Source organism: Aedes aegypti, chromosome 1 (genome assembly GCF_002204515.2).
Source record: "Aedes aegypti strain LVP_AGWG chromosome 1, AaegL5.0 Primary Assembly, whole genome shotgun sequence".
Lineage (NCBI taxonomy): Eukaryota > Metazoa > Arthropoda > Insecta > Diptera > Culicidae > Aedes > Aedes aegypti.
Genome location: NC_035107.1, coordinates 223,440,602 through 223,467,920, shown reverse-complemented (window position 1 = coordinate 223,467,920; position 27,319 = coordinate 223,440,602). Strand labels below are relative to the sequence as shown.

The window sequence follows — 27,319 nt, the reverse complement described above, 5'->3', positions numbered from 1 at the left end:
CTGCTCCTTTCCCCGGGAAGAAAACCTTTTACTGCGGGCCGTGTTTACAAAAAATGAACGAATTCGTTGTGCATTCATCCAATTCACGTTCATCCGGTGAACATTCGTTGTCCGGATGTTGGTCCGGATGTCATTTAATGTAAACATTGCCTGCAATAACAGCAGAAAAGAAAAAGAAAGCCGAGGATAAAAGAAGACCGTGGATAAGTCCATGGCGCACATGCAGCCCACAGACGCTCAGACGGTTCGACCAACATTGACTCCGCCCCCAAGTTAGTCAAACCGACTTATGTTGATACAACCGTTTGACCGACTGTCAAGGTTGGTTGCAGCAACACGATATTTCTTCGCATGTTTTTAGACTTGCCGAGAGTCTAGTGAATATGTGATTGTTATTTTTTCGAATGCTGTGGGAGAATCTTTATGCGATTTTCTTATAATTCCAGTTATATTCGAATATTTCAGCAAAACTCAGAAATCATGACAGGTCTCTTTCGGGAAATATTCTGAGCACTCATTGATATGGGAATGGCCAAGGATTTTTTTTTCAAACATTCTATCCTGACTCTTAGTCGTTTCCTCCTTCAAGTTATTCTGCTTTGAAGTTTTTCCAGGAATCCATAAGCTATACTAAGGATTCCACCAAAAGCTCTTCTCCGGGAAACATTCTTCAGGCATACCTTTAGGTGGCATTTTTCAAAGGATTCCTTTAGAGGTTCCTCTACAAATTATTGTGGATTTCAACCACTGATTCCTTCAAAGATCTGTCCAAAAAAATCCCAAGGAATTTGTTCAGGGCTAACTCCAAGGCTGCCTCCTAGAATTCACTAAGGATTTCACTAGGACTTTTTTAAGGGCTTGCTTCTAGGACTCCACCTCAAAGAGTTACATCAGAAAATCCACCAGGAATTTCTTCAGCGATTCCTTCTAGCAATTTTTCAACAGATTTATCCAGGGATCTATACAAATACTTCCCAAGGGATTTCTCCAGTGGTCCATCCAATGCTCCCTTCAAGAATTCCACCAAAAAATCCTCCAAAGATTCATTCAAGAATTCCTCCAGCGAAACTTCAAGCATTTCTATACAGATACTACCCACAATTTATCCAAGGATTCATCAAGTCCCTCAAGGGATTCCACCAACAATTCCTCCAAGAATTCCATCAGAAAGCCTTCAAAGATTTCAAGAGAAATACTGCAAAAAAAATTAATCAAGACTTGATCAGCAGGATTTTCGTTAGAGATTCCACTTGTAATTTTTTGAGAGGACCCCCAGGTTATCCTTCGGTATTCCTCTAGAGAGAATCTTCAATAAATTATTTTATAAACTCCACCAGTGTTTCCTCCAAAGATTCTTCCTTGTATCTCTGAAGGGACCCTACGAGGCATTTGTCCTGGGATTTCTACAGGAATTACTTCAATAATCTAATATAAATTTCTCCGAGGATTCCTAAAGGAATTTATCCATCAGTTCCATCCAGTATTTCTTGAAGGATTTTTTCCAACGAATCTACCAGGAATTTCCTTAGAGAATCTTTCAGAAACTCCTTCAGGGATTGCTTTAAAAGTTCTTCAAGAAATATACTAAAGAATCTCTCCAGGAAACTCTCTAGGAATTAATCTACTGATTTCTTTGGTGATACCTCCAAGAATTTATAAAGATATATCTCCATGGATTTTTTTCAGAAATGAAAACAAAATCTCTTAGGTCTACTTTAGGGATTCATCCTGAGGCATTTAGATAAATGTGTTGTTTGAAACTCTGAGTAAATATGAGGAATTCATGATAATCCTGAAGCGCAATTCTAGTAACACCTTTGAAGTTAATAATGAATCTTCGAGTTGTCGAAGTCGAGTCTAGTACACAGCACTGAAGACGGTCTTACAGTTGAGGTCGAAATACGCGTATCTGTCAAAGGATACAAACTCTAGTGGAATTAAATGGCATAGTACTGAATTCGGTTTTTTTCATCTACCTTTGAAGTATTTTATGGTTGAACTTCTGGTGAAACTCTGGTAGATTTTTCTGGTGGTAATTCTAGCAAAACTCTGGTGATATTCCCAGTGTTAACGCTAAAAAAAATCCTTGTGAAATTCTTTTAAAAACTTTTCTCGCGAAAAATTACAGGTGATACAATTAGGGAAAATACTGTTGAAGTATCTGAAGGAATTGCTAGTGGAATCTTTATAGAATTGTGGTCAAATCGCATAGGAAATTCGTTATTGGATAATTAGAGTTCATCTTGGTGACATCCACGAAGGAACCTCCCAGAGGAATCCCTGAAGGAATTCCTGTTTTGAATCCTAGGAGGAATTCTTGATGGAGTCAATGGATGATATACTGGTAGATTCCCAAATTACAGGTTAATCTATATAAATAAAAATGGAATGTTGTTTGTATGTCACGAAATGGCTTACGAACGGGCCGACGGATTTGAATGATTCTACCTTTGTTTTGTTCGTCTAGGGTTCCGACGTGTTTGTGTGTATGAAAATCCCAAGATATGCACCGGGAAAGTTGGAAAAACGTGTGTGAACGGAACTGTCATTTCGTATGGGACGATCAATATCGTTTTTCAACAGCCTACTTGATGGCTAAACGAAGTTTGCCGGGACCACTAGTCTATTATAATAAATTTCTGATAATATCGCTGGAGGGGTCCTGAAAACCCCCAAAAATCGCTGGAGTTATTCCACGAGAAATTCCTTGAAAAATCCAGAGAAATCCCTTGAGGATTTACTGGATTGATTCCTTAACCCTCTAATACCCAAATTTTTATTTTCGATTTAAATATCATTTTGAGTTATCTACAATCGTTCTAAACATGTTTCGGGCAATGATTTATTTTTATTCCCAAATCTATGAATTTTGGTTTTTGATTTTTATAATTTTTATTTTTGAACATCCCTATCCTTCTTCATTTTTTCTTGAAGCCTCTTCTAGTTACTGATTTTTGGCAATAATAAAAATTCAAGTTTTTACGGTACTAAAAATAAAAAAAATTAAATATTTTTTCTGATTTTTTTATTTTCCGTGTAATTAACGGAAAAAAGGTAATACCACAAAGCTCTTCTTCTGTTATAGGTTAACAGTAGAAATTTATATTTTAGGTACCATTTTTTATATTACACGTTAAATAAACCCCAGTCATTTGTTGGTTATGTAAGAATACAATTTTTCAAACAATATTTCAAGCAATTTTCAGAAATACAAAAAAGTTCCAAAAGTCATAAAAAAAAATCTTTTATGCGTTTTATGAGTCAAGTTAAGCCAAAAATAAAACCATTTAGATTTCCGAGCTACTAAAAAATACACAATATTCCAAAGTGTACCCCGTCTAAAGACGGGGTTGGATATTAGAGGGTTAAGGAAATCCGGGAGGAGCCCCATGATGAATTCCGCGAGGAATCCTTTGAGAAATTCCGCAAGGAATCTCTTGAGTAATGCCGGTAATGGAATACTTATAAGAAGTTTCTGATAAAATCCATGGATGAATCCTGATAACCTTCGAGAATCGTTGGAGATTTTGCTGAAGGAATTCCTTGAGGAATTTCGGAAGGTATCCCTTGACTAATTCCGGGAGGGATCCCTTAAGGAATTCCAGGAGGACTACCTTGAAGAGTTCTTGGATGAATCTTTTGAAATATTATCTAGAAGTTCGGGTAGTATCTCCTAATGATATTCGAAAAGAATTCATAATAAATTAACCCAGAATAACCCTAGAGGGATTCCTGAAGGAACCTTTAGAAAAATTCCTGATAGAATCCCTGACAGAACTTGTGATGGAATCCCAGGAGGATTTATAATAAAGTCTTAGAAGCTTTTCTAATGGAACCTATGAAAGAACTTCCGATGGAATCCCTGCAGAAATTCCTAATAAAATCTATTGAAGAAATCCTTGGAAAAGGTTGTGATGTAATCCCTGGAGTAATTCCTGAATTTATATCCTGTAAATGAAGAATAATATAATATGTTAATCAGTCCACAGTCCGGGAAGTCTCTCTTCTGCGCCTACAGCAGCTAGTATTTATAGCTCAGAAATCCCACAGGTACGAAAAAGTTAAAGGTAGCAAATTCATGAGAAAGAATAAAGAATATCACTTGAAATAGGTAGACATGACAGAATCATTAGAGAAACTCTTGATAGAATTCCTGTAGAAATTCCAGGTGGAATCTCTGAAGGAACGCCTAATGGAAACCCTATTGAAACTCCTGATAAAATCCTTAGAATTACTCCTGATGGAAATCCTTGGGAACTCCTATAAAAATGCTCAGGGGAACTCCTGATGGAATCCCTATAGCAACTCTTGATAGAAACCCAGAAGGAATTCCAGGTGGAATGTCCAAAGAAAATGCTTATGAAACCCCTGAAGGAACTCTTTTTGAAATCCCCAGAAGAACTCCTGATGTAATTCCCAGAAGAGATCCTGATGTTATCTCTAGAAGAAACTAGACTAGACTCACACTCAAATCTCAATCAATACGCTCTCCTGTGAGAGCAAACTCATTAGAGATCTGCTTCGCAAATCTCACGCTTGAGATTTTGATGCAAAACCACTCAATAAACTAAAACCGTAAAAAATGATTCAGTCGCAAAACCCGTCAAAAACTCGTGAAACCCGAATGTTGTTGTTTACGTTAGAAAGGATTACTATAACTTTACCAGACTAACGAGAAATTATTGCCGTGTATAAGTAAACTGTACAAATACGAGACAATGAGTCAAAAAGGTGAGCCAACTCATCCATGATTTTTTAACTACTGAGTTGCGTGAATGACAACTCACGCATGAAAAATCTCAAGCGTGAGTTATGAGAAATTGAGTTTTTCACAACACTGCGCACATATCACTTCATCAAATAATGTTTTGAGCCATTTTCCTGATGTTGAAATTTAAAATGTTAGATATAAAAAGTTTCGTGAGATACAGGTGTGCAAACAAAGACGAAATAAGAACATATTAGTCAATTAGTCTTCAAGTACTACATTCGGTCAATCGGTACTTAAGTTTGACAGCACTTTAAATTTATGCTCCATTACCTTGCTATAAATTTATATGCAACTTCAAAGGACATTGGCGTCTTTATTTTGTCTTTGATGCATGTAAAAATCTATATTCAGGTATTCATTTATGTTTACTTGCTAACTTGCTAATGGATAAACAGGTTGAAAGTATGTTTACAGTTCTAACAGCACTATTCAGGGGCAGTTTCTTCACGTGTCATCATAGGGGAACTTACGTATTCTCGGCAGTCTAAGCCGATGCCGCGCTTCTCTTGTGATTTTTCGGACATCAGCTAACAAATTATGTTTTAGTTTGTTTACATTTATGCGCTGCTCAATCCTTTATCGATTTAAATCGACAGACTTGTTTTAAGCTTTTTGGAAACATTTTTACAACCCTGCGAACATCTCTTGTCAGTGTGACTATTGTCGGCAGCCTCATTCTGTTCGGCAGCTTTCCCATAAGAGCTGCAAACGAATCACTTCGGCAGCTCCAAATCAGTCGTATTTTGAGGCGTATTCATTTGAATTGCTGACATCTTTGGCAAAATTGTTTGTTCCGTCTCGGAAATCTCGTTAGCGGGTAGCTGACAGAACGAAGAATCATCTGAATGTTTTCATTGGTGTGTTTTGATAGAAAAATACTATGTATTTGGCGTTTGAAATTTGATTGCCGATAATAGTCGCAAGGTGCCGAAGCCGTAAGTCTCCCTAGATAACTGTAGAACAGCGACGCTAAACATCAATGGGATCTACCACACAAAACAATTGGTTCTTTTTTTATCTAGCAGTTTAGCATTGTCAATTTTCAACACAAACGGCCCACACTTATCGGGATCGATTAGGACATGAAAATTTGCTAGATGCAGGATTTGGAAGGGACAATGACAAAACGCAGGAAGAAGATAGTGTGAAACTGTAATAGATTAAGATCAAGGTATCAAGAGGATTTATCTAGACAGACATAAGTAGAGAGCGGGTATTCGCATCATTTGAAAACGTTTGGACAGGAATCGCTCACTCGTAGAAATAGCCCGATCCGCGTTTAACCATTTGGATCTGTATCCATTATCGCTTCGAAAATTGTCTTTCGATTCTCACTCACAACCGCGCGGTTCATGTGTAGGTGGACTTTTTTTTGTAACCGAGAGTTAGTGTAGGTATTGTTTGTGAATAAGTACTGAGATTGAAGTTGTTGTGGTGAAGTGAGACAATAATTAGAGCATTCGCAGATAAAATACGAATATTTACAGTAGAAACAGAAACAGAAGTTCGAACGCAAGTCGTAAAGTGTCATTCTAAGAAAATATTGTAGCTTTTGTTGCCGATTCGTGGATCCTTCTACTAATTTTAAAACCGAAATGCTTGTACCAGAAAATAGAGAGAGAAAGAGACAGTGATACAGAGAGAGTTCGAAAAAGAGAGCGAGATTCTGGCTTGCTTTGGATGCATATGAATGAAGATCAAATCAGGATTTGTGATTGGTTGATTGTATCTAGAAACTGATTGTGGATTGCAATTTCTTTGTGTACATGTGTAGAGAGCCGTGAAATGGATGTGGCGGTAGAACAGAAGAAAATTTGCTATTATTCACTACAGTTTAAGTCGAGAATGCAAATGGGAGGGCTGAGATATTGAGTGTGAGTTGAAATAAGTAAGAGTGGCGATTCCTGCAGTTGGGTGGTGACATGGAAACGATAAATTAGGATGGACAAAGGCTTGCTTCGACTCAAACGATGCAAATGAATGGGGAAACAATAGACAAACGTACGGATTGATATCTAATGAACTAATCAGCCCATCCGTAAGTTTGCCTCTCGCAGTGGAGCCGTTGTGTTATTCTGAGGGAGTGATTTACAATGGAAAGGGTTGCATTCAACGCTATGGCACTTCTTAAGACGGTTGCATTCTGGCGATGGAAAACGATAAGAACGAACAGAAATATCACAATCAAAATGCCGTGCGTGATTGACAATGGTTGGCGAGCGGGAGTAACAATGAGAGCTGCGTTTGGATATAGGAAGGTACACATTTATCACTCGCAAAATCGAAACAGAAAGGAACGATAGTTGTAATGATGATAGTAAGACAACATCTAGAATTGTGGTTTTAGGACGCTTGCTAGCAGGAAGTCAGAGACTACGTTACCTGAAGTACCACCGACGTGGCCGTGCTGTGGCTGCGGCCAGATCTGCAGAAGATATTTGAGCACTGCGATCGGTTGTGCGTGATCGATCTCCTCGTTCGGGCCGGTACTGGACGAGTGCAGCATCAACGGTGGGCCCATAACCGTGGCTAGAGCCTGGGCGGACATCTTGTTCCGCTCCGACGCGGACACCACTAGCGACAGGTGATCCAGCAAGAATACCAACGTTGCCTGTCGACAAAAAATATGTTCCAGTTGAGCTGCCTCACGAAAAATTGACTGAAACCTTACCCGGTTTGCCCTTGGCAAACAGTCCAGAATACTGAGCATCAGCTTGGCATTTCCTTCCGGATCATCTGGCAGGCAGACACCTGAAAAGACAGAATCCCAGGGTTAGTTCCCTGACTCTACCTTGAACGACAGAACTACCTAGCGCATCGACCGTCATTTGGAACAGACACTTGGTAAACAGCGGCTCGGGAAGTTCACGGAGATAGTCCTTGAGAACACCGGTGATTACGTTGATATCCGGCACGTGCTCCGGCGTGAGCTCAACTGCTCGGCTGTTACGCTCGAACGCTTCCCTGTAAGCGAGATTTATCACATTAGACAACTGGACTGTCAATTCCTTACAATGAATGTACTCTACCTGAGCAATCGTTTCTTGGTGGCCGATCCGCACAATCGATACAGGCCGATGATATCCAGACCGCGCCGTTCGACTTCCTCGACGCATCTACGCAGAATGATAGGAACTGGAGCACTGCCTGGAGCACCCTTGGATTCGCGTGTCACTACCGTTTCCAGGTCGGCCCCGAACAAGGCCGGCACGTTACCCCGCAGGCTGGGCAATCCCCGTCGCCGGTACAGCTGGAAGGGATCCGTGTGCCGCAGGCGCAAGTAGATCGTTCCACGGGGTTCAACCTGGAGGGTTTTGAAGAGAATTAAAACAGTGTTGAATTAAAACAGAGAATTAAAACAGTGCATTACCTTCAGCGCCAGCTGATGGATCGGTGACTGCCGTAGGAGAGTAGTGAGCGACAGTGCACCCCGATAGCACAGCTTGTGTCGATGTTGAGGATCCCACGAGTATACGAGAACGTCCAGCTGCTTGTTGCACACCAGGTCTAGCTCGAAGGATTCATCCCAGTCGAACTGGAGATCGCCCGATCGCACAACAGTACGCGCCTTGTGGATACGATCGCATTCCAGCACGCAGTACAGGTCCCTGATCATCGGCTGCTGCGCTTGAGACGTTTCAGACATGGCCCGAAGTCCGCGACCGGCAAGCAGATGGATCCACAGCATGCCGGACATTCCGATGGCGTCAACCACTGAAAACGAGAGTGAAACATTACTTCAATCGATAACATGACAACCGCATTTTATCTTACCTGGTTTGTCTAGCTTGTACTTGGTGTACTCGGCCGGGTTGATGTCGATCTGGCGGTGGGTGCGGGGCAGTGTAGTGCTCGGAGTCGGCGCTGGGCTCTGGTGCCCGGTGAGAGCTGCCATGGCCGATCCTGGCACACCACCTGTGCCGGCCTGGGTCAGTTCCAGTAGTTGTCGCATCCGCCGGACGCTGGGTGAACGGATCGACGACGGTCCGATGTGCTGCGAAGACATGGACCGTACAGGCAGTGAAGACATACGAGGACCTCCGGCTCCGGTTAGACCGTGCCGATCTAGAGTGCCGCCGGTGAGTGCTGTCCGGCTGCTGTAGATGTTTTCGGTGTTCTTCAGCACATCGTGGATGTTTTCGGCGGAGCAGGAGAACCGGTGTGCTCGCTGTTGATTTAGGATGTCGCGCGAGGCTCGCATCTGTTCGCAAATGGCGGAACTGCTTGGAGCGCGTCGCAGCCAAGCTCGGTATTCATCCGAGGTGAAGATCGATGGACTGGCGGTCAGACGCTGGCGCAGATCTCGGGGATCCCTTCGGATGGGCAGTGAGTACTCGGGAGCTGAAAGGTTTCCATCATTTTCGTCCTGCAGTCGTTCACCTATGCGACTGCGGAGACCCATGCGGGATCCGGGTCGATCGCGTGGGAGCGAATTGAACTTGGCATACTCTGGGCCACCTCCGAGGGCTTGCGTACTACCGCGAGCTATCGTGTTCGCCATAGCTGGGTGGTTGTAGTAGTAATAACTAGGCCGTGGACCGATGGTAGCTTCCGTATCGCTTGAGTAGTCCAACGCCGGACGGGAACGCCTCTGGAGGGATCCAGTGGCGCCCAACGGTGACGGACCATATTTCGGTGTGCGTGATGACGGTGGTGGTTCGTAACGTCCGTAGCGGTCAAGGGTACCGCCGGCGATGGGAGCTGCCTGGACGAGGTCTGACTTCAGGCTAGACCGTAGCAGCGTGTGTCTCCCGAGCGATTGGTAATCTGCGTATTCGACTCGTGGCAAGTGTTGATCGGAACCGCTCCGTGGAAACCGTTGGTGGGATTGCGACATTGTGACGCCAGTACCGGCTGACATCCGTCGGTTGGCGCTGGGGTAGAATGAGTGCACCTTCTCGGCGAGACTTTCCAGCGTTCCGGCGTTCTGATAGTACGAGTGCGAAGTTTGGAAGCCGTGCGTTCCCTTCGGTTGTTCTGTGATGACTGACGGCGGTGGCGGTGGTTTGTAGCCCCAGCTTGGTGTTTCCACAGATTGTCCCTGCCTTGGACCATAGTACAAATCCAGTTGCTCGCTCTGGGGGCTGTAGCTGTTTATGCCGAGTCCCATCCGGGAGTGGGACTGGGTCATCTCGCGGCCATCACCCATTCGGCGGACTCGGGTGGATCTCGATGAGCGTGGTGCGCGGTCCGAATCGTCCAGATCGTCATCCCGAAGGTCTCGCTTGATGACGACCACTGGCGGGGGTTTCTGCTCCGGACGGGACATTTGAGGTGGCCCCGGTGAGTTGGCTCCGCGGGAACCCCGACGTTGTCGGATAGCCAACACGAGACGTCTCGGTATAGACATGATTATGACTACGTCGTCCAGTGACATCCGCGTAACGTCCACCAGATTGACGGCCAAAATTTCGTCTCCCACCTGTTGAAGAGAGTGTTGAGGGAGAGTGAGGAGAAAATGAGTACGAACATCAAAGCCTAATGAGATTAAGCGCGGCTTCGAGCCACCAAGTAATTAGCAAACCGAGATGGAACGACGGAAAAAGTCATTTTCTCATTAGCCCGGCTTTAACCTTCTTGCGGGCATGAAATTTATTGCTTTGATAACGATTGTCGCGCTCGACGTTTCTCTCGAGAAGCGGGATGAATATTTTATCAGGCAAAGCTTCTAGGTGTGCACTACAGAGGGGCCATTTAGGTGCTCTTAACAATCTGTTTATCGTCCTCGTCGTCTTGTTTCTCTGGTTGGTACGGATCGTCGCCGCCGGTGTAATTGTAGCGGTTATCAGAGCGACAGTTGTGCGGCTAGGAAACGTTATTTTTTAACAGAAAACGACATGTCCCCGGAGGTTTAGTCGGAACGAACGGAGGATGAAGCAACAAGGGATTTTACGCTGCTTTACTTTAAGATCGAAATCGAAATTGACCGGACAAGATTTTGTACCAAAGAAATGGACAGTGTATGAAAATTCACCTCTCCGCCAAGTTGAAATTTAAACTATTGTTCATTTGGAACATGATTTTATATAGAAAAACCTTATTGGAGGCTTAACTTCAGTGCATTAATACGTTGTTTGTTAAGGGGATTTTCGCAGAAAATACATATAATGTTCTCAGTAGAAAAATTCCACTGAATTTGGTAAATGTTCAGAAGCTCATTTCAAAAATGCTTTCAGAGGATTTACCAAGAAATTAGAAAAAAAGTTCCCAAAGCAAGAAAATGGAACCGAAGCCGTCACAGTGCATTTATCATCACGAACGATGACAAATCACCAGCCAGAATAACGGGGAAAACTGTTGAATCACGTTCGGGTCGTCTGTGGTTCCTCGAAAATAAAAAGCATCCCAACGGAGGAAATGTACCTGCTTCAATAGAAGAATACAGTTCAAGAAGAGTGCGGGAGAGCCAAGCGACACGCAAATGAACCAACCGTGCGTACCCGGAATCACTTCTTGGGAAAATGTAATTAGAGTAAAGTGACCATCAGACGTCCCGCGTTTCGAAGGATGGAGCAATTTTCATCATGATAGTGCAGCGTGAAATCATATTGTTTGACTTGGATGAATTCTAAGAGGATCTTCTGAGAAATTTACTGTTAGTACCTACATAATAATTTTGAAAGAATACAAGAAAAAAATCCTAAATGAACTCTGAGATGGTGTTCTTAGAAGTATATCTGGATGAACTTTACGTATAATAAATCTTTGAACGCACTTAACCAAGAAAATTTTCAGCAATTCGTCAGGTAAGGGAGGAAGTTCATGGAGTGATTAATGGAAGAATTTCAGATCTTAACTGATAATTGGGTAATCAAAAAGTTCCAGAGTGGTCATTTAGTCAGCACGCCAGTAAGATTTAGTCGTTCAATACCTAGGTTCGGTACAAAAACTAAATTGTCGACAACCAGAAAATCGCCTAAAATTCACTTAAAATATCTTCGTTTCTTCTTACAAATTGCATCACATCCACACCACATGGTGGGTAAAATCGTTTGATTGACGAGTTTCCTCGCATAAAAATATCACTTCATTGAGCTCATTCGTAAACATTAATTTTGAACATTTCGTTTCGTTCCGTTTACACGTTCAAAGTCGAAGATGACAAATTACCTTTGTTATTGACAATTGAGTCGCATAAAGTTACAAATTAGTTCGCATTAAAATTCATACACTTACATTGAACGCCTATTTTCGTCATCTTTGATATCTTCTACCAACGCGATACATGATAGATAATAGTGTCAGAAGCAATAGCTTCATACATAAAAACTCGAATAAAAAATGTCTAGAGGTTGCACGTAACTGTTTAATGAAAAAATGGACAATTTTTTGTGTATTTTATCAATGATGTGCTCAGATTAGTGGTAAAATGACCGAAATACCCTAAGTTTTTTTTTACGTCGGCCGACGTGTCGCGTACTAAAAAAAACAACATTTTACAGCACACAGCTGTTTGTTTTGTTAGCTGTTTTAATGAACTCAGTGCATTCAGTTCAACAAATAGCATTATATCAGTGCATTTAAACAGAATTCTTTAGGTTGATTTCATAATAATAGGATTGCTATGATCAGGGACGAAAAAAAATCATGCTCACTATACTCAATTCACTGACATTTATACCACCATCAAAGTAACCGCACCACCACCAATATGATTCTACCAGTGAAGATGGCACAAAAACAGATGAAGAAAACAAACAACGATGCCCATATGTCGTTGGCGTTTTTGATTATCAGAACCAGAAGAGTGTCAGTTTTAGAAGATTGATTACCAATAAGGTTCATATTAATTGAAAAATATGCTGCTATACGGGTATTAAACGATCCGTTGCACGGAATCGATGACATTAACTCGTCTATAGTGTCCTTTTTGCAAAAAATACAACTTCCCGAAGCGGAATGTAAAAAAGTCAAGCCGATTCGAATGAAAATCATTTTTTGTTTCCGATTATTACAAAGCGGTTGAGTATTAGCAGGTTAAAAGGAATCTGACAATCTTGCAGCAAGTGCTTTGTCAATCTTTGTTGTGTTGTTAAGGTGAGGATAAAAACAGATAAAAATCAACGAAGGTTCTACCCAGCAGGCGTCAATATAGCCGAGGATAGATTGTGTATTTTCGTCCCTGGCTATGATCGATACACAAAGCTTGTAAACCGGTATTCTAGAGATAATAGAAGTAACTCTCCTTTACACCATATTGATCATCGAATTATACTATATTTTGAAATCATTATCGAAAAAAAAAACGCTTACTTTTCATTATGTGACAATTTCACTTGCTGTTTTTTTTTTTCCTAATTTTTCCGAACAAATCATATTATCTCATCAGTGCAGCAAAGACCATGAAATGATGATGCTCCGTACGGAATGAGCCGTGAACATGTGCGTCTTAAACTCACCCGAGTGCAGCCCCTTACACAACCAACCCTACCGAAGCCTCTGCGGTCGAGCGAATGAACTCCGTGAGTTACCGAGTGATCATTCGTGAGTTCCAGTACCACGAGTGAGTGACCGTGCATCGCGACTATTCCTCGCGCTTCTAGAACATCCCGCGTGCTTCTAGAACGCGTGGTGCGACGCGACATCTTCGCTTAGTGGAGTTAATATTGTTCTAATCTCCGCGAATATACCGTTTTGATTCATATTACGGACACTTAAGGTCTCAGTGAAGTGTAACTCATCAAAAGGCATATAAAATAAATCATTCTGTATTATTCCTTAGTGTTATTGAGCCCTCAAAACCCTTAGCTTTCGAATGGTGGGTGAAAATTTTGGTTCCGCAACATGAGCAAATTTAAAAAAATGGAAATCTATGAAATTCTCATGATTCTTATTCCGGACGCTTCCTCACTTTTGCCTCATATTCCGGACACTGTGATTTGAATTCCGGAAAGCTCATGAAAATCACACATAGAAAAGTTAAATCATCAATTATTTCAATTGAACCGTTAAAGAGACATCTAAGCCAGTTGAGCATTATAAATTTGAATAAATATTTATGAAAAATGCTCATTAAAACGAGCCTTGAAAGTGAGAACTCTTGAACGGTAAGAATTGAAACATTTCGTGTGAAATGTTTCCCATACAATGTAGAGTGTCCGGAATTAGAAGCTGTCCGTAATATGAATCAAAACGGTAGCATCATAGTGAAGTGATCTAAAGGTAAAAGTGCAAGTGTAAATAGTGAACAATAGTGTAAAGTTGTAAATAGTAAAATAAAGTGAAGTGGCTAGCAGATAAGTGGTGTTGATTCTCTTCATTCCGCTCAAAATACATTCTACCCCTACCAGATCGGAGTTGGCCACGGTTAACGCGCCAACAGATGGCATAATGAAATTTCATTTATCAGACAGATGTGCACAGCTCTACTTGAGACTTTTCTTTAGCTAACAGTAAGTGTTGTGAAATATTTTGCCATGATTCGACAAAAATATGTGCTTTTTTTCAAATATATTTTCTATTGTCAAACAAATGTTTGCCCTTCAGCCCAACGACGACAGTCAAAAATTTAACACCATATTTATTACCAAAGTTATTATACCATAGTACCACAATACTTATCAATGGCACAAATCTCCCAATTGGCAGGACATGCCTCTGGAGCCAGCCTTATGATACCTGAACCCTATTTTCATTTCTACTTTCAGAAAAGTCTGTTTTGATGCATTGAAATATCAAACAATGTTAATTGTTAGACCATGAAAAAAGTTAACAACCCAACAATTTTGTACCTACTGCAAACAGATTTTTTTGCGCATTCTGTTCTCAGGTTTTTTTTAGAATATCTCAGTGAGCAGACAATCTATTGTTTTACGAAACAAATAATGTACATGAGGGTTATTAGGTTTAATTATTTAAGTTTTAAGCAATTCTAAGCATATACAATTATTTTATTAGCATAAGCTTACTCCAAACTTTGTTTATAGGATCTAGAACTGTACAGTATTTGTATCTTTTATTGCAATCATTTTTCCACTTAGTACACCAAATGATACTGGTGATAAATACACCAAAAATCGTTCATTTCCCATATAAACGATAGTGCAACCTCTACATGTTTTAATTGAGTTTTCATGTGGCAAAAGTTCGAGCGGGGTAAGAGATTTGTAGTACAATTCAAAACAAATGTTATAAATATCATGGTGGTTCAAATGCTATTCAAGTTAGAATCTTCCACTTTAAATAGTACATATATAAATCGATTAAGACTTGATTAATTGAGAAATAAAATCTTATTCTGGTTTTTATATAAGGACATTGCTAGGCCAATGACAAGGATGCTTTGAGGTGTACCGTAATTTCGGGTGAAATTGATCTTTTTTCATGGTTTTTCTTGTCTGTTTTCAATAATATTGAGAATTCCAAACAACTGAATGCAGGAAAACAAGTACGACGGTCAGCCTCTTTGGCTCATGTGCCAAAATTTTCTAACAAATGTGTTTTAGTGCTAATAATCATCCCTTGAATAGAAAATCCCTCCCCTAGGACGTGTAATCTTGCCGCGATGGGTGGGCTTACCCCATTAGCACTTATATGGGAACCAAAGACATGTCCAGTCGTGGTGGTATCACATCAGGAAATATTTGTTTAATGCCGCGTCATCAACCATCTAGCATAGATGCATCAATCTTACGGATGTGATCCAACGGTTATCCTGTTACCAGGCATCGGGGTAACAGGAGCCGTAGCCACGCTTTGATGCAGATAGGTTAGATTTTGTTTAAATGGTTATAATATTGACTAATGAGGAGAATGACTGAGGATCCATTGAGTAGAATGTGACACAAATGTTAATTTGTTATGCTTCTCTCATTAGAATCATAATAAAAAACCACATTTATTATGTTGGTATCATAAAACTACAACAACTTCATTCTCGCAAAATTATAATAAATAGATAGGGCTTAGGCGCGATGAAGCTTTATTTTGTCACCGAAAAGTGGATCCGGACAATAAAAAATGACTTTCTATTTCTTTATTTTTTCTAGTATAGTTTTTAACACATAGAAATGTATTTACGACGATTCTAAATGAAAACAGACGAGACCAGATTTGAATATGAAAAGATGCATAAAACAAACTGATCAAAATCATTATTGACAACATGACAAAAGTAGTAAACTTAAAATATTCAACTTGTCCAAGTACTAATAAACATGTTAAAAAGGACCTTTAGCAATACTGACCAACGGGACTGAGGAAAAACTAGATCAACAGTCAACACATAAAGTTTCCGATGTCGTTGACTATAATCAGCGATTAGTCAAATGTAATTCAATGAAAACTCACTAAATCCTGTTTATTCCTAATACTAATAACTTTCTTTCTTTCTTTCTTTTCATGTATAACAACTAACAACAACACCATCACGAGGGAGCAAGTGGTCTGTCGTATGTATCAAACGTCGTGTTAGGAGCCGAAGCACATAGATCAGCACGGACACGGATCTAATTACCATCAAACTTAGGTAAAAACGATCCATATGAGTTGGTGGGTATACTAAGAAAGGGGTAAGTAACATTTTTAATTCTTAGCGAACACATATTGTATATCATTTCAGCCCCCCTATATATTTATAATACCGTACCAATAATACCGTACCAATAACTTTGTCTATCCAAACTGTAAACTAACTTGAGACATTATTCAATTGAATTCTCATTTTGAGAAGACCTCAGAACAATAACAATAAGACGAACATAAAGCACATCGATGACCACACCAAACACATTTACAGTACATTTAGATTTGATTCTTCTCCTCATATTAATTATCTACAACTTGGAATCGGTACTACAAGATGGCAACATAGACAGTCATCTCTCCTAGAAAAGTATTGTATTGATTAGCATTCCAGTACGACCTTCGGAAGATAAAGACTGTTTAAAACCAAACACTTGATTCATATTTTGAAATTTATTCATATAGTATAACACATCACGTTTCAGACTAGTAGCATAAACGACTAAAGTACTAGAGAATACTTGACGTACAATGACGAGGCACTTCAGATAGTTCTTGTTCGCGTATAGATGGAAGTACATTTCATGTTTTTCACTTCAATAACCTTCATTCCATTCGGGAAAAAAGGATCTCCCTATCGCTATCGTTTGATATATGACCGCATTCTGTATAATTAACACTTTCTGTCTATCATTGTCAAAAGATGCTTGGAGATGACATCTGTGCTACAATTTGTCAACATAGACTACTACAACATAGCTCTGTATGTTATTTCCAAGAAATGCATTAATTAATAACATATATTTTCATGTCGCTTCTCCATGCGTAAACAAGAATCCGATTGCTCAGAACTAAAGGATGACTATACAAACATATCTACGGGAGGGAAACTGAAGCAAAAACAATTTAATAAAACTACTTCTGCACAATATTCATCCAAAATAGTGTTAAAGCGGGCAACATAGCCTATTCCGTCTAAATATTGGCAAAAGTAGAGGTAAAAATTTGCACTACGGGGTCCAGCACAGACAACGAAGCTGTCATACAGCTCCAGCTGAGTACACCATAAAAAAACAAAAAAACAAACAAAAAAAATAATCATCCCTTGAATAGAAAATCGGGGATCCCATTTCGGGGTGAAATTGATCACTTGTCAATGCGATTATTGTTAGTTTTAAAAACAACTCTACATAATAAATTTGAGATTCCTGAATCCGAATACGCTAGTTAAATTTTTAACAATACAATATTTATGTAAATAATGAATAGTTGAATTTCAAGAATAACGCGGAAAACGCCTAAATGTATGCAATTTTCTAAGGAATTTCTTGATATCTAACAGAAATTCAATTACATCAACCAAATGAGCAAATTGGTACGAATTTAAGTGATGAAATCTGGTTTGGGGATATATCTTGAGCATAGGGTTACCATCCGTCCTGATTTAGCAGGACATGTCCTGATTTTGAGTTTCTTTTGATGCGTCCTGATTTATTTTTCATATTTTAAGATTTGTCCTGCTTTTTCAGCACAGAGTAGCAACTACAGGATTTCCTATCTTTGTTTCAATATTTTGATGCATCCCAAAAAGACATTTCCTCTGGCACGCAGCATAACGCAGTCTGGTACAACGTGCTGTCTAATCAAAGTTTCTGGAGAGGTCCTTTACGAATGTTTTAGAGAATCGTGTAGAAAAAACTGTGGGTTTCCAAAGAAAATCTGACGGATTGAACTTTGATTGATTTTTTGTAGGGCTCTTCATGAATTCCTGGCAAGATCCTTAGCGAATTTTTACGAGACCTTTATGAAAACTTAACGGAAGCTTCTTTATGAAATTCTTAACAAGATTCTGAGCATACTACAGTCGACTCTCCACATCTCGATGTTCTACATCTCGATATCTCTCCTTATGTCGATGATTACCTCGGTCCCTTCATTCTGCATATAAATTTCCTCTCCATATCTCGATATCCTCCTTATCTCGATATCTCCATATCTCGATGTTGTTTTGTTGATTTTTCGTTCTCGATTTTCTCTCCGTATGTCGATAAGCACTTTATCAAAGGATACTAGACCAGATTTTCGTGATTAAACAAAATTGAGGAGCATGAACTGACGTCTGCTTGTTTATTATTATTCCTATTTTCCTAACAACGGATCGGTTTTCAATCTAGTATTCATTAAAAATATGTTCTATGTCTCGATCTCTCCCTATCTCGATGGTCCCTTCGATATCGAGATGTGGAGAGGCGACTGTATCTGCATAACCACCATTCGAGGAATGCTACTGTTGTTTCCTGGCATTATTATGTCTTATAAATCTCGATCTAGGTGGATTTTATATAAGTTTTTATTAGACTCTTTTGGCTGTTTTTGACATTCTTAGTTATCAACTAGCGATTTTTTTTGAAAATCATCTGTAAATTGCTGCAATAATCTGCAGGATTTCGTGGGATGTCTAAATTAATATTCTGAGACCCTTGGCAGATTTCTAAAGGATTCTTATTGTCCTGTAGAACTTACGCGTTTCTTGAGATCGATACAATTGTTCCATCTCTTCGCCAGTGTTGACCAGACTCATTTCCCCGAAATTCGAATTGTGAAGCCATGAACTGTTATAACTGTGCGTTGTATTCCTGAGATGGAGGAAGAGGTGGTTGGGCTTGAGTGTTGCACATGGGATCCGACAGTTTCGATCTCGGTGGGCCGCAATTCAAGTTTCGGTGAAATGATTCGCACTCACTCACTCACTCATTTCATTTCACCGAAACTTGAATTGTGGCTCTCTGGGATCAAAATTGATCGATTTTGTTTGCAGTACTCAAGCTTAACCATCTGCTTCTCTATCTTAGGAGAATAGAGCATGGTTGTAGTAGTTCGTGGCTTCGTAGTTCGGAAAATGTTATTTTCGGGGAAATGAGTCTGAACAACACTGCTCTTCGCACTCCAACTGTTTCACTTTGGCTGCTTTGACACAGTCTTCAAAAAATCTCACTCCAAGAGCTGCTGAGATTCAAAACCACCAGAGCAGGATTTATTCCGTGCGCATTTTTTGTTCAAATCCAGGCATGCAATGAATCATGCCACGTGTATGCGAGGATTGAATCCCAGGATTCAATCCTTGATTGATTGTTTGCTGGCAAAAATATCTAGTCGGCATTGATATTTCCGTCAGTTTTAATCGGAAATTTCTGCCTGACAAAACACTTGGAATGTGATAGATGTTAACATGAACAGTTGATTCTAGTGAACTATATCTGGAATATGACCCTCAGACTACCGTCAATATCTGTTTGCCTCATGATCTGCACGATTGCAACGCAACTCTCATGCAGACGGAACTCCTTGCTTCCAAACAGAGAGTATACATAAGATTTTATTAGACGGTTAGAGTGCTAAAGTATGTCAAGCAGGAGTAAAGATGTGACGGACAAATCCTGAACTTAAGGGGGCAGGATCCGTCATTGATTTCGGAATTTTCAAAAGCAATTTTTCCGTTTGAAATCAAGAAAATTTAGAGGAAAATGTGTTCACTGTATTCTATTCTCCAACCGAAACACAGTGAACAAATTTTCATCGAATAATTTTCAGTTTTGAATAGAAAAACTGCTTCTGAAGTTTCGATGATGACGATGATTACGATGACGGAGCGTTGATCGTTAACAATGTTTACCGATTTTGGTGATGACAATTTTCAGATATGTGATGCTATTTAAATGTTTCTAATGACCGATATAATTTCATTGCATTCATTACTAACATACACTGCCTCCCGTTTGGTAGACTTTATTTCTTCTTATTCCCTATGAACTGTCTAACTTTCACATTCAAGACGGAGAGGATTTTATAATCATTCGATTGATTGCCCGTGAGCTCAATGACAGGGATTCTTTCTTGGGATTGAATCCGTGCACAAATCGCGCATGCCGAGATTTTAAAAATCAGGATTCAAAACGATCCCGCTCATTGAGATGAATTCAAAGCATGCTTGTTTGAATCTTGGAGTAGAAGGATGCTCTTAGAAGACTGCTTTGACATTACTCCATCTGTCCTCAAGAAGGGCTTTGGCGAGATTTGCTTCATCCGGCAACGCAGCTTCAAGGCTTTGCGCGTAATCAGTTGCGACTTTGGGTAGCTTGAATCGTTCCAAATTGTACCGTGGCAGGCGTCGGTACTGAATTTTATTTATACGGGAGGTCTTTGTCGAACTGTAACCATTACAAGGTAGTGGTTCGAATCGATGTTTTTGCCGCGATAGGTTTTGAGGTGGATAATGTCCGAGATGTGTCTCTCATCAATCAGAACGTGGTCGATTTGTGCGGCCTGTACCAATCCCCTGTCTCGCCGCATTACCATCGTGCACAGCACTGTTTAGAATCCCCTGCTTTTCCCTAAACAAGCTAATCTATCTTATGGACACAAACTCCCTTCATCTAATAACGCTCAGTACCATTCGCACTTCTAGTTCAGATAATGTAATCGCTCAGGAAGGAATTGTATTGCACGCTGTTTATAGAAATTTCTGCGGAAACAGTTGTTATCATTTAAGAGATGCCATAAAACTAAGAAAAACACATTATTTTCTAGATTTTTGGAAAATTTTCTTAAGCAACTTTTCGAGGGGTTCTTGGAAGAGCATTTGGAAGAACTCATGGAGGAATTCTTAAAAACCATGTGGTGCTAATGTTGAGAAAATTTTGAAGAAAATCCTGCATGCACTGCTGAAATCAAGGATACCACCTGAGAAAACTTCAGGAGAAACACAACGAGAATGAACAAACTATTTGAGTAATTTTGGCACACTATGTTGCAATATCACACAACGTATTCATGGAGATATTTCTAAAAGTGATATCTGAAAACATGGAAGGAATTATTGAAGGAACTTTCATGGGTCTTTAATGAACAATGCCTGTGAATGTCAATAGTGCCATTCATTTAAAAAATGTTGCGCATTATTTGAGCTGAAACTTATGGAGAATACCTTCAGAAAGCAATGAAGTATTTTTTGTAGAACTGCACTGAATACTCTGCATGATTTACTATTCTGAAATACATTCTAGAGCGGGCCTGCCCAACCTTTTCGGCTCTTTTTTGACATAAATGGTTGTCGCGTTCGCAATAATAGTTAGATCTGAGATTTTTTTAGCTCAAATGAAAGCTTGTTATTATATCTGTTTAATCCATGTATAAAAATTCGACTTTATATCAATCTCTTCACTAGTGATGCAGTTATGTCGAAAAATTAGCCCGGATTGATTTTTGCCTTAACCTGCATCGCTAGCAAAGAGTTCATTTGAAATTTAAATATTTATACATGGATCAATCAGATATAACACAAAGCTCTCATTTCAGGTAAAAATGTCTCAGATCGGACTATTACTGCGAACGCATCAACCATTTATGTCAAAAAAGAGCCGAAAATGTTGGGCAGGCCTGTTCTAGAGGTATTCCTGATAGATCTACCTGGAGAAGTTTGTACAGGAATATTGATTCCTTAACACCTGTACACATAAGACCACTCAGAGAGTCGGAAGGGCAACTTTGACTCTCTGTCGTTTTCGAAGCGGATCTCAAAAAAAAAAAAAAAAACAGCGAAGGAAACGGACACTAGAAATGGGCAAAACAGCTTATATAAGAGAGCGGATCCGATCCTAATCACTCATATTAGTGAATCGGATCTTTTGAACGGTTCAGTGGCTCAGCGGCTCGCAAAGGAAGAGCGAACTGAACCGAGCATACGGAAAAAGAGTGGCTCACTCCCTGTTGCGCGACATGCGTCGTTCCTTTCGAATCTTTCGCTCTCACTCTTCGTACATTTTCCCCAGAAACTCACGATATAGGTCGATTTCCCCTACCCGAACCAAAAGGAAGAAGCAAAATGTGTTTTGCCATTCAAGTGTGCACTTTTTCTGTATCTTACTATCTGAGAGCGCAGAGAGCACGGAGCAGCAGAAAACTTTGGCTGCATGTGTGGCGTGGCGCACAAAGCAAGGCACGTGTCAAGCGTTACAATAAAGCCAAGAAACAAACGAAGGAGAATAGAGGAACATAATCGGTTCGTTCTTCTTCCGGGTCACTTTTTGACTGATCTGTGCTGATCAAATAAACCATCTTTCGCCAAAAAAGAGCCACGTATCACTCGCTCTTTTGAATGATCCGGATCTTTTTTAACAGCTCTGATTCTTTTTGCCCATCTCTGACGGACACTATTGAAGACTGATGTTCATTTTTGGGTTTTTGAAATAGATGCGTCTATCAAAAATTATTAAGCAAAAGGCACTTCCTAGTTTTTGGAAAAACGCATTTTTTCACAAATTCAACAATAAAACAAAACTCAAAGCGATGACATGTAGTTTTTTCGACATCACTTTGCTTGTTTGAGTGTAGTGAACATGTTTGAGCAGAAATTGAAATTTTGGATTACACACAAAATACCTTTTACCAAAAAATATTACGAAAAGCCCTATTTTTTGAATCCGTTTGCCTGTAACTCAAAATTCAAAGCGATGACATATAGTTTTTCCGAAATGAAATTTATTGAGAAATTTTAATGACCATGTTATAGTAAAAAAATGAATTTCCGATAACACTCAAAATTTATTTTACCTAGAAAACCACACGAAAAACGTATTTTTTGAGTGTTTTTTTTTGTCTGTAAATTAGAATTGAAGGCACGTAGTTTTTTCGGCACGAATTTACTTGTGGAAGTCAAGTCAAAATTTTTGAGCAAAATTTGAAATTTTTGATTACACTCAAATTTTTTGACCTTAAATATAAGAAAAACTTCTATTTTGTGGACCCATTTGTCTGTAGCTCAAAAATCAATGTGATGACATTTAGGTTATTCGACGTTAAGGGGCCTATTTTATAAGTCGAGTCGATCAAAATGACTCGACCGAAGTCACTGTCGACCGAAAAATTTGCTCGACTCAGCTCTGTCACTCGAGTTTTTCGACAGTTTTCACTATATGTGACTGGATTACTATGGGAGTCGACGGGTTACATCTGAAATATGCATGCTTGCTTTGATCGACAATGAAAACAGACGAGTCACATGAATCTGCTCGATTTACATAATAGGCCCCTAAATTGATTGTGAAAGTCAAGTGAACATGTGTGAGTAAACAATATCCGGTTACACTCAAAATTTTATTTTACTCAACAACACAAAAACGGGGTTTCCTTTGCTTTTTTTCGTCCGTAAATCAACAGTAACGCGGTAACGTGTATTTTTTCCGTAATGAAGTCAATCGAGCATATTTGAGTAGCAAAAGAAAGTTTAGATTGCACTTGAAATCAATTTTACCTAGAAATCTACACAAAAACGTATTCTCAGAGCTAGATCGTTTGTTAATCAGCATTGAAGGAACGTCAGGAGTTAATCATCAATATTAACCTCCTTTTCCCGAGCAGCCTAGATAGCCGCGTAGTGTCGGTAGCGGTTGTTTCAACTGGCTAAGAATTAACACTACGGATTGCCTGTTCCGGTGGTAAAAGTCCACCTCACAGGTGACCCCTAATTTATGGTGTGATGCGTACCGTGCCTAAGAATGAATGGTTAGGGGGGTCTAAATAAAACCTAACCGCAAACGGAGCCTGTGGGGTACCAGGGCGCCCTCCACAGTATTGAGTCCTTCCTGTGCTACCCGGAGCAATGGTGCAGGTGACCTTGTGTTTCTCCGAGATAATCGGCTGCCCTTCTTCAGTCTCTATCTTGAGGCTTAATAAGGGTGGGATTATGAATATGTTGACATTTAATTTAAATTATCACCTATATGGATTCGCATTATGCGTTTTACACAGTGTATTCTGTGCTCTTTCGCCTTTGGCGACTTTAAATAGATACCGATCTGGTTTTTTCGTTGCTGGTCTTTTTCGTGCTGAGATTGCAAAAAGCTTAATCCTGCCTAGTTTGGGTAGTGGCTACGGTTAGGTTAGCTCAGATCAATCTTCAGCATAAAAGAACAGCAACGATCAATCTTTGCAGACTCATGCAAAATGGTGCAGCCCAAGTGGCGCTAGTTCAAGAACCCTACTTTCGTAGAGGGAACTTCTATCTAGGTAACCTTGTGGACCCAGTTTTTGCTACTTTTAGCAAGCTTGAAATGGCAAACTCGCGCTCCATGCCCCGCGCATGCGTGCTCGTTAATAAAGCAATCGTTGCTACACTCATTTCTGAGTTAACTACCAGAGATGTATGTGCTATCACAATCGATGTTTCTGTTGGTGACCTCAACAGGAAATACGTCTATTGTTCGGTATATTTACCACATGATGAACCATCCCCAACGGATGACTTCAAACGAGTTGTCGTACACTGCGTAACAAAAGGCCTTCCGCTGATTGTGGGCAGTGATGCCAATGCTCATCACATCATCTGGGGCAGCTCGGATATCAATTTGAGAGGCTCCAGTCTGATGGAATACTTAAGTAGTACAGACCTTGGATTACTTAACATAGGCAATCGCCCAACCTTCATGGTTTCTAATAGAGAAGAAGTGTTAGACATAACGCTCTGCTCGAATAGAATCAGTCACGAGTTGACGAATTGGCATGTATCAGATGAGGAATCATTATCTGATCATCGCTACATCTTCTTTGAACATTCAAATGTAACTGCGCAGACTTTGCGTTTTAGGAATCCCCGGTCAACAAACTGGGAACTCTACATTGAATTGGTTGCGACCAAATTTCATGGATATTCTCCGTCCATTGAAAATCCAAGTGATCTGGATGATGCCGTTGATACTACAACATCCTACATTATGGAAGCTTTTGAAGAAGCATGTCCTCTGCGGTCTGTAAAGACTACAAGAGGGACCCCATGGTGGAATTCCGATCTGACTAGACTCAGGAAACAATGTAGAAGGAGTTGGAACAGACGCCGTTCAGCTGGATCAGAGTCGTTCAAGTCAGCTCGCAAGGCTTACAAGAAGGCTCTTCGTTCTGCTGAACGATCCGGCTGGAAAAACCTTTGTACAAATGTTTCCAGTTTGAGTGAAGTCAGTCGGTTGAACAAAATTCTTGCAAAATCTAAGGATTTCCAAGTGAACGAAATTCGCTTACCTAATGGTGACTTTACTTCTTCCGATGAAGAAGTTTTAGAATGTTTATTCAATACACACTTCCCCGGATGTGTGGACATAGCATCTACGGATGAATCAAATGTCTTTTCATGTAGTTACGAGTCTCTGGCCTCGGCTCGCAGTATCGTAACTACTGAATCGATTCAATGGGCACTTAATAGTTTTGCTCCTTTCAAATCTCCAGGAGCGGATGGGATTTATCCTGTTCTGCTCCAAAAGGGATTTGAGTTTATCAAACATGTTTTGAAAAAGCTACTTGTAAGCAGTTTTGCTACCGGGTACATTCCCAAATCCTGGCGTGATATTACTGTAAAGTTTATCCCAAAAGGAGGACGTGCGTCGTATGAGGAAGCGAAGAGTTTTAGACCAATCAGTCTGACCTCTTTTCTTCTGAAATGTCTGGAACGGATTATCGATCATCACATCCGTGATGTTTATTTGGCAAACATGCCTCTTCATGTGAATCAACATGCTTACCAATCTGGAAAGTCCACTGTGACTCTTTTACACAAAGTTGTATACGATATCGAGAAAGCATTCGCTCAGAAGCAATCGTGCTTGGGTGTTTTCTTGGATATTGAGGGTGCCTTTGATAACGTGTCTTTCGATGCCATATTGGAAGCCGCACGAAACCATGGGCTACCTACAATGATTACCAATTGGATTCATCAAATGCTCAAAAACCGACATCTCTTCTCGACATTGCGTCAATCAGCGATTCGAAAATTGAGTGTTTGCGGATGCCCCCAAGGGGGAGTCTTGTCACCACTTTTGTGGAATCTCGTAGCAGATACGCTATTGAGGCAACTCAATAATTGCGGTTTTCCAACTTATGGATTTGCCGACGACTATCTAGCTCTGATAGTTGGTATGTGCATAAGCACCCTATTCGACCTGATGCAAAGTGCTCTTCAGGTAGTCGAGAGTTGGTGTCGCCAATACGGCCTTTCGGTTAACCCGAATAAAACATCTATTGTTCTTTTTACGGAAAGACGAAACCGCGATGGAATTCGACCTTTACGTCTTTTTGGCACTGAGATTAATGTGACTGATCAAGTAAAGTATGTCGGAGTCATTCTAGATTCCAAACTTTCATGGACACCTCACATTGATTTCAGAGTCAAAAAAGCTTGCATGGCCTTCGGTCAATGCCGGCGAACCTTTGGTAAAACTTGGGGCCTCAAACCCAAATATATCAAATGGATTTACACAACAGTTGTTCGACCAATATTGGCATATGGATGTCTTGTGTGGTGGCAAAAGGGCGAAGTGAGAACAATCCAATCAAAATTGGGCCATCTCCAAAGGATGTGCTTGATGGCGATGTCTGGTGCGTTCTCTACAACTCCCACAGCAGCGCTCGAGGCCCTTTTCGACGTTGCGCCACTACACATATATCTTAAACAAGAAGCACTTTCTTGCTCTTACCGTTTATGGGTACTGGATCTACTGGAGAAAAATCCAGTGAATCGTAGATCTACACACACTTCGTTGTTTCCACTTTTGGTGAATTGGGACAAAATTGTCCTTGCTCCAAGTGATCTCACAATTGCTTGTAACTTTCCTTACAGGACATTTACCACACAATTCCCTTCACGGGAAGAGTGGACGTCTGGCTATTTGGAAAGAAGTATATCAAACAATATAGTATGTTACACTGATGGCTCCCTTCTTGAAGGTAGAGCTGGTGCAGGAGTATATTCTCGTGAGCTAAGGCTGAATCAGTTTTACTCACTTGGTAGAAACTGCACCGTTTTTCAGGCGGAAATATTTGCTCTTATGTGTGGAGTGCAATCAGCACTTCAACAGCGCGTAATGGGTAAAGTCATATACTTCTGTTCAGATAGTCAGGCTGCTATAAAAGCTCTCGCTTCGGCCAACTCAAGGTCGAAGCTTGTTATCGCATGTCGAACTCAAATTGAGGAACTGAATTCAGTCAACTCTGTAAACCTTGTATGGGTACCTGGCCATTCTTCCATCGCTGGAAATGAATTGG

The 27,319-nt window shown here is 40.2% G+C and overlaps 1 protein-coding gene across 3 annotated transcripts in view; it reads right to left on the bottom strand.

Moving 5' to 3' along the window:
• LOC5574617 (rho GTPase-activating protein 100F) overlaps positions 1–27,319 on the bottom strand; it is a 294,042-nt gene that overhangs the window by 15,370 nt on the left and 251,353 nt on the right. For 2 of the 3 annotated variants that reach the window (XM_021857661.1, XM_021857663.1), the window contains 6 exons: positions 8,546–10,193; positions 8,142–8,485; positions 7,801–8,075; positions 7,578–7,735; positions 7,443–7,522; positions 7,154–7,382 (listed from right to left, as the gene is read on the bottom strand). In XM_021857661.1, the coding sequence (XP_021713353.1) occupies positions 7,154–7,382; positions 7,443–7,522; positions 7,578–7,735; positions 7,801–8,075; positions 8,142–8,485; positions 8,546–10,193 (2,734 nt within the window). The remainder of the gene's footprint in view (positions 1–7,153; positions 7,383–7,442; positions 7,523–7,577; positions 7,736–7,800; positions 8,076–8,141; positions 8,486–8,545; positions 10,194–27,319) is intronic. The other variant, XM_021857662.1, reaches the window with a different exon arrangement.